Raw genomic sequence first — 15,062 nt, forward strand, 5'->3', positions numbered from 1 at the left:
TTTTCAGTTTTATACAAATATATATATATATATATATATATATATATATATATATATATACCCAGTGGTGAACATATGCTACATGTATCATATAGCAGTGAATATGAGATTAGACTATACAATGTACAATGGAAGAGGTCATCTGATTGAAAATCAATTTCTACATTTGGGCTTTAATAATCTTTTTATTGCTTTTTTTTATTTTCTTTTTTTTAGTTTGTAAAATTGTACACAAAGAAACTTTAAATGTTACAGAGCAGATGGTCATCTGGGGGTGCTCTAAATAATGTGAGCCAATCTCAGTGCAGATCACAGCTGTGTAAAAGAATTGTATGGTTGGGAAAATCCAAAAAACTCTTTATTGAATTTTAAACCCACCATCAGGAGAGACAGGTGCATTTACAGGTGCATCCTCTAGGGATGGTATTATAGTAAAACAATACAGTGAAAGCATTCTTTTGGCCCTTTTTCCAATCCTGTGTCTTCTCTTTGCAGGTTTCGCTTTTCCTGATTGGGCCTATAAGCCGGAGTCCAGCCCGGGGTCCAGACAGATCCAGCTCTGGCACTTCATTCTGGAGCTCCTGCAGAAGGAAGAGTACCACGATGTCATCGCCTGGCAAGGTGACTATGGAGAATTCGTCATCAAGGACCCCGATGAGGTGGCCAGGTTGTGGGGCATCCGCAAGTGCAAGCCGCACATGAACTATGACAAGCTGAGCCGGGCATTGAGGTACAAAATATGGGACACCCTGAAAAAAGGGCTGGGGCATGTTATGGGTCAAATAGTAGATGGCATTGTTAAAGATCACCTGTCTATTATCTGTCACAATAGATCTTCATTAATTTTTTATTGCCATCTTTGCCCCCATTGAGGAGATTTTACTATTACGTCCGGTTCTAGAGGAACTCTGTTATATATTGGGAATCCTAAGACAGGAAGATAGGGGAAATCTTCCCAAAGAGGACAGATGACATGATAGGCAGCTGCTGTCATTGGATACAGGCAGTCCCTGGGTTACATACGAGATAGGGACTGTAGGTTTGTTCTTAAGTTGAATTTGTATGTAATTGGGAACAGGTACATTATTTTATTAAATGCAATTAGGAAAGATGTTTGTCTCAACATAGAATTAAACAGCATGGTGTCAGTTACTGTATAAAGTCCTCACTGTGAGATAATCACAAACTAAATAAAAAAAAAAAATCTTTATGGAGCCTAGACATTCATTACCTTCTGGAGCAAGCTGTACTTTGATATGCAAAAAGAAACATCTGCTCAATTTGTCTTGGTTATTAAAGAGTTACAAGAGGTTTTAGATCAGCTCAGCTCTTTAGATCACCCACAACCTCAGCTGTGTTTTGCAAATTATTTCTTCTGCAAGTCATGCAAACCGCCCCCCACATCGAGCCTCTGTCCTGCATACTAGCGAGCAGGGAAGCCCTGTTGTTATCTAGGAATCGTCCATATGTCAGATGTCCTTAACTTGGGGACTACTTGTTAATAAATCCCACATGTGATAGGTAGCTGCTGTTATTGGATAATGAAAGCCTACATGTGATAGGTGGCTGCTACCATTGGATAATCAAATTCCAAATGTGATAGGCGGCTGATGCCATTGGATAATTAAATCCCACATGTGATAGACAGCTGCAGCCATTGGCTAATAAAAGCCCAGGTACGATAGGCGGCTGCAGTCATTGGATAATGTAAGCCCAAGTTTGATAGGCCGCTGCGGGCATTGCATTTCTATTCTGGGCTCTCTGACAAATGTCTCGCTTTGTACGTGACAGATCTAATGGGACTATCGCTGTAACGGAGACACAAAGGCATCAATTTCTTGGCCAGCTCATCCTCCAGTCAAAAAGCAGCCAGGCCACCCCTGGGAGAGATACAAGGAAAGATATTGACACAGGAAAAAAAAAACAGAGAAGCAGATTAACACACAATTATGGATTGCCTTCTACTCACTTAAACAGAATTAATGCATCATTAACTGTCCACTTAGTCACTGCCGGCGTACTGTAGCGGCATTATGAGAATGACGAGGAGCAGGTGCAGTTCTGCAATGTGTATTATGAATCTTCCTATTCTCATAGGGCAGGAAACGGTGACAACGCGTTTCACAATTCTGCAGAATCAGTGTCACATTACCACAATTCCATTGTTGCATTGTGGTAATTCTTGTATGAAAAAAAAACATTTCATTGTACATTACCATAACAGAGGTCAACTCATGCCACCAACTGCAGTGTTGGGAATGCCACCCATACGCATTATATAGCAGTGGGTGATGCACTGCAAAGCAACACACATACCATGGGTTGTGTTGCGGTATGTTGACCTCTATGCATTTCTATGCACTCATTCACTGTAAGTAATTAATTCCATGGATTGCAGCACGGGTGCCCATGAATTTGTGGTATAACACACAGCAACTGCATTGCCCCAGTGCATTTTTTGGTGTGTTGTGGTGTGACATTAAAATTATTAGTGCACCCTTGTGAATAAATAAATGAATCCAGCATTCTACTTACCAACTGCACCCCCCATCTCATTATGTGATATTATCAGGCAGTCTCTTTCATTGTAACCCTGATGATAATACTCAGCTAATAGCAGCATTATATAGGCTTTGCTGTGGGAATCTGAGCGCTGATGCAATGGGGGAAGGGGGAGGGGGGTGTTTGACCTATGCATTGAGACCACTGCTTCCAAAAAGCAATATATATATATATATATATATATATATATATATATATATATAATAAATAAAAAAAAATCTCAGCATTGCAATAACAATTTTATGAATGTGTTTCAATCAGACAAAGCAAGCCTTAAAGCAAGTAGCTTCTGCTGCGTTGTCCCTTTCAGTAAAACCATTGTGCATTTGCAAATCCAAAGATTTACTTTCAAAAACGTAATAATGTTATATATATATACAATAAAATTGATGTAAAATTCTCTATAAAGGATATTAGGATATAAGCGTGGAATAGGGATGGACTATTCTTGCGTCTGTATATCCTGAGCTGGATTGTGCTGTAAACAATCTACCTGGGAGTTCAGCTCCGTTCGGCGAGCTTGCGATGTTTCTTACATGGTTTGAGCCCCGCCGGTCCCTGTGGAACGTGTGGGTGAAATAAGGAGGGGAAACTTCATCCCTTGGCCGAAAAATCACTTTTGACATTTAATTTCAAAAATCTTTTTCTTGCCTAACACTTGGGTGATATGTTTGCCCTACCAATACAAGCCGGCCTCTCTGGAGAGGAGAGATGTGGGGTTGGGGTAGGTATGTCTGAACACATTATATAAAAAAGAAAAAGAGTTCTGTTACAGTATGTGTTATACGTGAGGATATGGGTTCCATGATTTCATTGCATTGGTTCCTTGTATATGAAGCTAGGAGAAAACCTCTTCCATTCCTTGGAGCTTGCTGAACCAAATAGTCTGATCTCAATTTTAAATCAAATGTGAGTTATTGAAAAAAAAGGTAGGTAATTTTATTCAAGGGTGAATAGCTCCTATAGATCCCTTTATTTTCTCCATGGGGGTCATATTTTATTTCCACATCGCTGCAGGCCTGACTGTCCACCACATGGGCCGTACCATATTATGGCCAGGGGTGGTTCTGCAGTTGTGTTAGATGAATTTGCGAAAACTTTTTTTGGTATATATCTTCCAATACCTCCTCCTGTGTCACTGTCTGTATGTCTGTCATTTGCAACCCCTATTGCACAATATGTTGGCGCTATAATAAAATACTGTTAATTAGTAATAATAATAATAATAATAATAGTAACAATAATAATAATAATACCCACAGAAGATAAAAAACAATTACTTCTAGGCAACAAAATTCTTTATAAACACAGCTATTTCCTTGTAAAATGGCAGCATCATTGGACTGCTCCAAGAGAAGAGCCATGGGAGGAGCACCCACAGTAGGCGGCCTATAGAGAAATACAGAATGGGCGGAGACAAGACCAGTCACCCTGCATGGGAAGAGAGAGCAGCAATGACCAGTCTTTATCACAGGAAGCTCCTGCACATAGACTAAGTTTTCACCGTATTACTGCATAGATTTGGAAGAAATACATAAAGCACACTAAGATTCAATTAAAACTACTATTGATTGTCCAAGAGTTAATTCTTTGATACCTTATGGTGATTTGGGGCAGAATGAACCTCAATGACTCCAATGATGAAACTTTGGAATTGATTTCCAGTATAGTTGCATTGTTCCGAATATTAGCATTCATTTTTGGAACTGATTTTTTATTGGTTGAGTGGCTGTTTTTTGACTGATGATTCTTTTTTTCATTGTAGGTATTATTACAACAAGAGAATTCTGCACAAAACTAAAGGAAAACGTTTCACCTACAAGTTTAACTTCAGTAAAGTCGTATTGGTCAACTATCCCCTGCTGGACATGGCAAACTCCTCACTGCTGCTGGGGCAGGGCCCCTTCCCCGGGGCTCATGCTCATGACCCCTTCACTCCCGAGGTAAGACTATAGCCAATGGCACCGACATTGCCGCATTTAGGTAATTGCTCAGACAAAATTTGTTTTTCTAGGTTTGGATAGAATGAGGAGGGATAAGAACTTGTATTAGGTTTGTACTTTAATCTGGGGCTCCACTAGTGAGGAAAAATTTGGGGTGGACAAAAAAAAAACTGCAAGGCATGCTAATCAAGTTTTTACAGCTTCATTGTCTAACCGAAGTCTTTAGGTCTGTGCAAAGAAAGAGAAAGATGGGGTGAGAACACTGCGTTCAGTCATTTAGCTGTGTGTGTAGATTTCCGCTTTAGCTTTTGAACTCTGTAAATACTTTTTTTTCTACTTCTGAGCCGCATAATATTATGATGATATATATAAATATATACAATATATATATTCTCGTATACTGTGCCTTCAACCCTAATCTCCCCCATTGCTCTCACCATCCCAATGGTATCTTATTCTCTGGTTACCTAATAGCTGGTGATCTGGACTTGGCAGTTGGTTTTGGATTCATTTCCCACCAGGACCACTGTCTGATTGGAGGATATAAGTTCTCCTGGGATTGGTGTGGGTTTCCTTTAGGTATTCTTGTTTTCCTCCACATTCTTAAACCAAAACCATGGAGGGTTTATTGGTGTCTACACAAAACTGACTCATAATTTGTGGCTGTGGTCAGGACATTAGATGGTAAGCTCACCAAAAAACATGGAAAGGTTCTACAGACATTGGTAGGTACTGAGGGTACCAAAAACAATACCACTGTAGGATGTCTTCAAGGAACTGAGCTTGTGTTCAGTTTAGTCTCATCAAACCTCGGGAATGGCGCGGGGACCTATGCTTAGGTGGTAAGAAGGGTAACAAACTCTTACCAATTTAGTTGCCAAAATTGGCTAAAAGGGAGATTTAGCTTGAATGCAGCTTATGCAATGCCTGGTGGAGACTCCATGGGATAGAACAGGTATCAAATAAAATGGTAGCAGTTTAGAAAGAGGAAGATAAAGTTTACAAAGCCCCACCATGGTCAATGTCATGTACAAAGGCCATGTACAGGTCCTAGTAATGAGGCGAAGATCTGGAATTTACCATTTGACGGGTGAAGCGTAAAACTTGGTGGGGACACTATTTGGTTTACATGACAGATTCACTTCAACATTTAATAATATCTTATAAAGAGACCCTTTCAACCCTAAACAGGCAAATAATTTTTAGAAATATGCAACTTGCCAGATGGTTAAGATGTTTCTGAAGAACTTCTCCATGTGGCCCATTGATACCAACTGACATGTTGTCTTTTTTGCAGGCTTTGCAGTCCCTCTTCTCATCCAGTCGCCCCCCACTCTTGGATCGTCCCCTTTCTGCACCAGACACAGAAAAATTGTGCTTAGAAGCTGCTTTTCCATTCCTGGGATCAGGTGAGTCCTGAACAACCAATAAACACCCTTCAAATTTGTCCTTGCAACCAATGAAATTCTCCCAATCTTTGTAGGTGGGTCTAGTCAATGAAAGAGGGAGCTAATTGGGTAAAATATTCTTTTTGGCTTTACCAATAATTATGATTTAGGGTGACCGTTTTCAGCCCTGAATGCAAACAATGAACCTGATTGGTTAAAATGTGTTACCTAACACCAAGCAAGGTAAGGCTACTATAGGGTGTAAGGGTCATGTTAGCCAAGACACAGTTGGGGGATAAGGTCTACTGTGGAGAATAAACCTAATTGGCCAATACATGAGGGAAAACTGAAATGTGGGTTATCACTGAAATGGGAATATGGGTTGCATCTTTTAATGGGGGTACTCATTTGAGATTGATTTGGAAATTAGTTGGCTGACTTGGTTTTTACCCTTTGTTTTTTCCAGGTTCCAGTTACACTAAACCTCCAACCTTGTTGCCCCCGTACAACCGTAACTCCCCATTTCCAGAGTACCCATGGGGATTCAACCCCTACCTATCCAGCTCTTTCCCTCTTAGCGGCTCCAAATTACCTACCTCCCTCTACCCTCCACAATTCTACCCCAGCTCATTGTCCCAGCTTCCTCCCCCCATCTCTTTGCTCCCCGGCGAGTCCTTGGACAGGTCAGCCAGCCTCTTGCCAGGAATGCCACAAAGGCTCTGCGCCAGCCTCACATCTCACCCTCTACCCCGCAGCGGAGACCTGGCGGGCGCAGGGGCACCAAGAAGAGACAGAGCCGACCCACCTGAAGGAAAACAGGAACCGGAATCGGATTCAGACTTGGAAATCACAGACGTGAGTGACTGTAGTTCGGAGGCGGACGGGTGTGTGTACAGCCCCCCCTGCCCCAGGTCTTCCATTGGAAGAGGCCAAACGGAGGAGGAACGCCAGAAACCAGCAACTGTCTCCAAAACTCCGCCAGAGAAAACGGCTGCTCCGCTCAGCTAGGCCCGGAGGGGTCGGGCTGCACAGAAACTATATATAAATGTACAAATATATATAAATCTATAACTATATGGATATTTATAGGGGGATCACAGTGTGTTTCACAACCTCTTCATCCCAATATGCCAACATTTCACATCTGCCAATCGCCAGCCATTTTTTTTTTTGTTAGAACCAGCTGGGCCAAGCCGCCAAATGTGAATCTATAGGCTGCATTTCAAGTACAATATGTTGACTGGACTCCGCTTAGCGGGGTGTCGGAATAAAGAATGGTGCATCATAGCCACTCCTAGGCTTCAAAAGCTTCCCAATTACCATGGGCAATGGAATGGGGCTAATTGCTGGCACAAATCAATAAAACTGAACCTACCCGGATTTTATTGGGTGCGTGAAATCTGATTGGTAGCTGGGGGTATTGCTGCATTTACACCAGTATGGTCAGGCCTTGTGTTGTCTCTTTTAGACCAATATGATGGTTGGTAATGACTCTTGCCCCCATTTTGCATTCGTCCAGTTTGCCTAAATTATTCTTCATGAAATACTACAATTCACCAAATTTATTTTATGCAACCTGGAATAAGGGGATTTACTACGGTGAATGGTTCACTTTAATGCCTAGCCTTTCTTCTGCACCTTTGCTCTATTGGCCCCCAGGAGATCAGGATAAATACCCCTTTTTTAAGGAGTGCACGAGGGGGCAAAAAACAGTACATGTGCTTGCTGATTGGCCAAACAGGCACCCAGCACTATGACATGCAGTGATGAAAGTCCTCAGCCTTGTGTATTGAAGACCCTTTTTCCATATGTGGTTTCCGACACTGTACATGATGCAGCCTATCCATCACTAGAGGGCGCTGACATCACATGAGCACCGAGCGCCAGACACTGGAAAGGAGCGGATAACCTTCTCATTATCCGTTCACTTTAAAAAAATGGCTGCCGATTAAAGTTTTATACAACTTGTATTATAACTGGGACCTTCATAGATCGTACAATTTCAGAATAAATGCAGAGACCAGGAACGATGCACACAATGCAGGCACCTATAGCAGCCATATTGTTCGGCAATAGTTTAATTCTGATTGGGCACTTTAGGTTCCTGCACTTTGTCATTTGTTCTCTTTTTTTCCAATATACCCACCAAGCATCACATAATAAAAAACACAACAAACCAGCATTCACGGTGACTCAAAGGCCTGCTCCAATCAGCTGCAGCTTTATCTATCTCGCAGCTAATTAATCTCTCAAAAAAGGTGCAAGCTGACCTTCGCAGCCATCAAAATTCACAATTTTTCTTCTTGTTAATGATCTCAAGTGACAGGAACCAGAAGCACAAAGCAGTCCTGAGCATTGAGATTTTTCTCAAGGAACGACTTGCACCTGATTTTAGAGACAACTTTGCCGTCGGCATGTGTACGTGCAGCTAACTGGAGAAACCTTAAATCTCGGGATGAAGAGGCCCTGCTTTGCAGCTGGGGAACTGCAGTGCAGCTCTCGTCTGCTGACAAATGGGGTAAAGAGATTGTACGTGTTTATTTTTCTATTAAAGTACTTTGAAACTTGTTCATTTGGGACACAGGTGAAGCGCATAATATTTTCCCCTCCGAAAAGTGACACTATAGCTGTAACAAGTTCACATTTTTTGTTTCCAGATTATTTTTAAAATCCTTAAAAAGACCCCAAAAATCAAATTCACTGCAATGATTGGACTACAAGTAATAGACAAGTGTCCTAATTCTGAAGTGCTTTGCTGCCGCCCGGTGGTAGAAATGATGAACTGCATCTCATAAATGATTCACATTGGCCTTTCTTTCCATGTTTGAATTAACACCCCCAGGTCATCATGTAATGTACACTTGTGAATTATAAATATTGTTTTTTTTTGCTGTTGCCTTATGGTTTAAAAAAAATATTAGTCCACTTTGCAGCATTTTGCCCTATAGGTGCAGAACTAAACTATTAAAAGCCCCATGCAGCCGTAATAGACAATTATCTCAGTGTACAGTGCAAAATCACAAGGAAGGGCCCCAAGATCAATGCAATGTTGACTCTTTTAGATTCATATCTGTTTTACCTGGGGCTTTTCACAAAATATTAATGTGGCCAATTCCAAGGAGTACTATGGAGCTTACAAGGGGGGTTGCATAAAAGATGGACATGCCATTCCTGTCTCCTATGGGAAGAATCATCCTTTAAATGCAAGAAATAAGAAGGGGGAGAGAAGACACAAAAACCTGGAGGTTCGAAGGCTTTCCCATTCTTGGACCTATTGACTTTATTTATTAAAGCTCTCCAAGACTGGAGAAGATAGACTATCATGGGTGAACCTGGGTGATCCAGCAAACCCATTTTCTTAAAATATTCGCTATCAGTTGGCAAATGTTTTCAATCCTAGACCAGATCTTTTCCTGGTTTGCTGGATCACCCAGGTTCTCCAAGATGCTCCAATGCCAAGATGGCTAATAAAACATGCTTTGTGGTGCACTGTCCAGGTGTGTTAGGGGCAATCAAGATTCATGCACTGCATTCCCTGCGCTGCACTGTATAATGCACAATTATTCAAAATTGAAATTCTTTTACCAGGGGGGAAATCTTCCAATTTATGTCTAGGTGGGAAACACCCTGGGAAATATTTCATAGTGAAAAAAAATCCCCCTCTTAGATAGTTGTTGCAGTAACAGGTGCCCCCATTGGAAGAATTTTCCCCTTTACCTCTTGTTTGGGGACAGATCTAAATGTTTGGACTTATTTGTGGTTAGAGTGGCCACTAGTATAAATAAAGGGGTGAATGTTTCTAATGCAATGAAAACTTTAGAGAGCATCTAAGTCTCCTCTACTCCATTCAAAAAAGTATACTTTAGGATTTTTGCAGGAGCTTCCTGTAACTGTAACAGTAACTGGTCTTGTATCCGCCCCCTTTTACTAGGCCCCTCCCACAGCTCATCTCTCAGTTCAGGCTATGTGTAGCACATTGGTGGTGTCACTGCCACTTTTACAAACTGATAGCTAGATTTTAAATCCGTAGGTTTATATCCTTTTGGGCTCTTCAGAAACTTTTTGTGCCCCGAGTTTAACGTTAATGCTCCCTTACTTTATCCAAACTTTCCATTTATTGCCGCTGGTATACAATGTATAGTAATACTGGTGGAACAAATCTGGAGGACGGACGCTTCCCAACCATAAAGCAACAGGAAAATTTTACTCATTCCTTACAATACAGTCTGAGGGTTGTAATTCAAAAATGGTTCATTCCATTTGTTCCAGACATCAATAGCCAAAAAATGTTTTCTTTTTGAAGACGAAAAAAATAAAAAAATCATGTCAGCATCATAAAATATCCATGTGTTCTGCTCGTTGCACCAAAAATAACCTTCATTTAATGGCATTGCAAGCCGGTACAAAGCACACACTCTGATTGGCTGCTGATGGTCAGGTGGATTTATGCACCTTGTTAGAATTAATTAAAGGATAAATTTGGTGGCTTCAGCCAGTAGACCAGGAGCCCTAACCTCAATTCAGAAGGGCCACATACAGGCATTAACTTTTTCTGACTCTTGGAAATTATTTCTTCCATTTACTTTACATTCACTGTGTTAGAGAAAGACCGGAGTTGGGGACCCCTGGTGTAGACAGTTCCAGGCAGACCCGTCGTTTGATGTTTCTTGTGCTTCACCTGTGTACCCCGTCTAGTATATTGTGCAGTACGTGCGTGTTTGAGGCCCCGACCCTCCCTCTCCTCATCCAGTGTTCTGTCCAGATGTCTGTGCTAATTTTTTGGAATGGGAGGGAGACCAGGGAGGAAAAAAAGGAAATGGAAAAACAAAACCCGCAGGTGCTTTTTTTGGTGTATCTGTGAGTGAATTGACTGGGTTGGAGTATTCCCAGAGCAAAGCAATAAAGAAATTCACAAAAACCAATTGTCTTAGGATTTTTTTTTTTAAAAATACTTGTCTAATTGGAAGTCAACTTCACTGCCAAATATTTGTAGGCACCTGACATCCTCCTATTTAGTCAAAGCATATGGAGGCTCTTCTATGTTTTTGAGTTCTTTCTAGTGGAGGGTTCTGGTATTACATCATACAAAGACAAGTTAGACAAGTGTGCACCTTCAATCTTATGGCAACATTTTGGTGAAGGCTCTATTCTGCTTCAGCATCATTGCAGCTCTCTGCATAAAGCTGGCTGCATACAGAAATGGCTTTCAGAGTCTGGTGCTGAAGAACTTGTGGTCTACACACAGATCAACCCTACTGTAGATCTTTGCAACACCCGGGTTTCTACATTACTTGAGGATTCCATTTCATGAGGATTCCATCACCATCATAGATTCTCTAGCTTTTTTTGCCCGTACCCACCTTGACATCATACAACACTCCTCCCTCTATAACATAAATAAAAGTATAAAACCAACAGAAGGGCAACCTTCATTAGACACTGAATGGATAGAAAGATCTTTTTCTTTCTTCATAGCCTTCAAAACTGAAACATACATTTTAGATGGGACCAACATTTTGAGATGACGGCTTCATTTAAATATGTATATCTATACCAACTTCAGTAACCTACACTGTGTGTTCTACTTCTGATACAATAATTCTTCTTTAGGGGTTTTCCTAAATATGGCATTCCCAGCCTGTGATCCCAGATATCATATTCCTTCCTAACTTCAATATATCTAAAGTTTAAGCTGCTGCAGATCTTAGCAGATGTATGGGGAAATCCATATCCCCTGGGGTGCATTAGCCCATGGGCAGGGTGCCATAGACATAGACTTCAGAGGGCAGAGCTTTTTCGAAAAACAGCTTGAAACGTGACTTAGAAGGCTGAATGAATAAGTTTTTTTTTTATGTTGCAATATACAGCAATACTATAAAAAAATACTTATTATTCAAAAAGCATGGGTGCTTAACTCCATTTCTTACTACCTAGAATGTGGAAGGGTTTAGTACAATGACGTCATGAGTCTGCTGCAGTCAATAGGAAGCATGTCTTCAGTTTCTTCTCCTCCACTGATAACGGAGCAGTGACAAAAGTAACAGTAGCAGGCCGCTCTCTGCAAAAAGCTAACATAGGGCCAAAAACATGTTTCTGCACAGGTATAAGAAATACATAAGTATGTCATCTATGGGAGGGAATCTTCTAGATTCTGACCCAGAATAAAACCAAAGCAATGACAGGGCTGTCTTACTAGAGCAGGCTTTCTCAACCTTTTTACCACCAAAGTGATATTATATTGTTTCAGGACATTGGATGGATTGATTTATTATACTGCATAAACATAAAAATGTAAACCCCTTTCATAAGTTTACCTTGACATTTTGGAAATCTAAGGGCCTGCATCACATACTCAAATTCAATAGCACAGAAGCATCTCAAACTGATGCCATTTATACAAGGCCAAGGCACATCAACCCAAAGTCCTAATACTTTTTGGAAAAGAAAGGCTTTTTTGTTAATCGGCTTTGTATTCCATACAAGTCTATGAGAATGCAAAATGTTCATTGAAGCAAATCAAAAGCAGGTCAAATGGACCTGTTACATCGTGAATGAAATCAAATTGATGCCATCAACACAACACTGAAGAACGTCAACTTGGGCCCTTTTGTATTACTATCACGAAAATATTTTTCCAATCTAATCTAAATACATAAATCCCAAATATGCACAGCATTTGCTACATATGGTGTGGGGTTAAAAAAGTGTACATTTTAGATCTTAGGAGCTTGGGTTTTCTCATACCATGTTCCAAGTTCAATTTGGAAGAATAAAACATTCCTATAAAATCGTTTTGTCCATAAAACTAGACTGAGTAGTATTGAGCGTATGGTATGTTGTAAAACTTTTTATATGAAATCTACTGCAAGACGCCTCAAAAAATGAACATGTCAAAAAATGCTCAAATAAGGAACATGTCAATTTAGAGGTTATTGTTTAGCATGTGAAAGAGGGCAGATAATACTTTGTTGCTTTATTTCATTGGAAGATGCTGGGACATCTTGTAGGTAAAGGGAGATATGTGCCCAATATTATTGTGTTGAGTATTGGGCTAACAAACTTGGTGGGCCGTAACCAGTGAATAAAAAACAGTTTTCATCCAGAAATCCATTTTCTTCCCCCATCTCACCTTTGTGTAGAGAAGGCTGAACCAGGCTGTCAATCAGAATTTGCACTTCAGACAATGGTGACCTTCTTGTGACTGTCACGTGTCACTGCTTTCAATGACCAGAACAAGGGGTTACGGAGGAAGACGGAGTATTGAATAAGCACTTATAATATATATAATAAACAGTCAACATTTGAATACCAATTACAGTGCAGTTTATTGTTTTTAGGATAGTGTTTCTCAATAAGGGTTCAATGGAACCTTAGGGTTCCTCCAGAGGTTCCCTGAGCATATTGTAACTCTCACATCACCTCCTAGGGGTATCTCCATATCAGTAATTATCATCAAGAATTCCATTGAATCTCTGGGTTTTCTATGGTTACTCCAGAGGTTGCTAGGGGTCCCTTGAGCAATAAGCAGTTTTTATCTCATGTCAGTAAAAGTGACCCCAATTATCTTTTTGGCTTTCTGTAAGGGTGACATTCTTCCAATTGGACAGCAAAGTAAGAGGAGTTCTTCCTAATGACCACCACGCTAATATGCTTTGATATAATAATTATAAAAGCATTCCCTGAAGAGTTTTTTGAGAAAGGCTGGTCCAAGGCCAACATTTCTTGGTGGACCATGGTGCCAACATGGCCAGGAACCAGATTCATGATTTTAGCTGAAGGCCCAGATATTCTCAAATACTACCAAACCTCTGACACCATGACTAATGAGGGGGTCTAATTTTACTACTATTCTTGATAATTTCTGGAGGGCTTTAATGTTCATCAATTGGCAGGATACAGTCCTGTGAAAATGCTGTTGTGTCCCCCTGTAACATTTTTTTCTATCCATGGTATAAATAGGCACAGCCTACATAATAGTGGCAACATTGCTCTGGATTCAGGAGACATGCAGCATTGTTGCCACCTCTTCACAGTATGCTGCACAGGGTAGAATACATAGACAAGATTTATTTTAAATTGATATTCCTCACTGTCATGCTGGCCGATCCAATAGAAGGGGGAATTCCAATTTGTTCTCCTACTTCTTGTTCTGCTTGCTCTGCTGGGTCAGTGACCCAGAAAGTATTACAGTTAATACATTGGCAGCTATCCAACATATCATCTCATACACCTTCATCTCTCAGGACAGGCTTACTTTACAGCAGGAGGGGCGGGAAGGGGTTAAATAAATTTGATTTTCGATTGTGATCTGCATAATCGAATAGGGATTTATCTTAAGATGAAACCACACAGACTAAAAAAAGGAAGCAAAAAAAAAAAAGCTTTATTTTTTTTTTTTTTGGTGACATTTTAAAAAGTTACAACTTTTGCAAAAAAAAAAAAAAAAAAATAGATCTTTGGCATATACTGAGAAAACATCTCAAGGTAACAATATTCCCTCCCCAAGCAGAGATCTCCAAGCCAAGTGCTCCCAAAATAAAAAAAAAAATACAAAAAAAGCTTCAAATATATATATATATATATATAAATATATATAGGAATGATGTTTAAATAACCAAAACGGAATAGAAGCCACTCCGGGCTGAAAAATACAAATATATATATAATTCCCCTCATTGTGCAGGCCTGAACATGGCGATTCCTAAGATTTGTCATTATAGATTGGCACCGGGGGAGGGAGGGCATTGGAGTCTTTGGCGCATGTCTAAGAAGCTGAAAGGGCCCGTAAGAAAATGTACTTCCACCACAGCTGCAAGTTGCCCCAGTGTAATATGTTATCCCATCTGAAGGGAGAGGAACCTATTTGGCAAAAGAACACTAGCTATAAACATCAGTTCCCAAATATTTCAGATCTCCATCAAGTTGCGGATTTCTGTACGGTTAAAGCTGACTCTTGAAACATATAAAAGCGGTCCTTTGGAAGTCTTTTTCATAATGAAGATGGAGCATCCCATTCCCCTCCTGTTTGTGATTGGTTTCCAGCAGCTCAGATAATGGTGAAGAGCCACATTTTTGTTCATTATCATTCAAGCAGGCTTCTACTGTTTTTTAGGGACTCCAAAAGCAACCGGAGTTTCCAACTTGGCCCATATACAACAACCATTATTAA

General features: G+C 40.4%; 1 protein-coding gene across 1 annotated transcript in view; it reads left to right on the forward strand.

Moving 5' to 3' along the window:
* The window catches only part of ERFL (ETS repressor factor like), an 11,391-nt gene extending 4,490 nt beyond the window's left edge, over window positions 1–6,901 (forward strand). Inside the window, exons 2-5 of the mRNA XM_072426796.1 lie at window positions 496–730; window positions 4,328–4,505; window positions 5,803–5,914; window positions 6,360–6,901. Of these exons, the coding sequence (XP_072282897.1) occupies window positions 496–730; window positions 4,328–4,505; window positions 5,803–5,914; window positions 6,360–6,901 (1,067 nt within the window). The remainder of the gene's footprint in view (window positions 1–495; window positions 731–4,327; window positions 4,506–5,802; window positions 5,915–6,359) is intronic.
* Window positions 6,902–15,062: the final 8,161 nt, after the last annotated feature.

The sequence above is a fragment of the Pyxicephalus adspersus genome, chromosome 11 (genome assembly GCF_032062135.1).
Source record: "Pyxicephalus adspersus chromosome 11, UCB_Pads_2.0, whole genome shotgun sequence".
Classification (NCBI taxonomy): domain Eukaryota; kingdom Metazoa; phylum Chordata; class Amphibia; order Anura; family Pyxicephalidae; genus Pyxicephalus; species Pyxicephalus adspersus.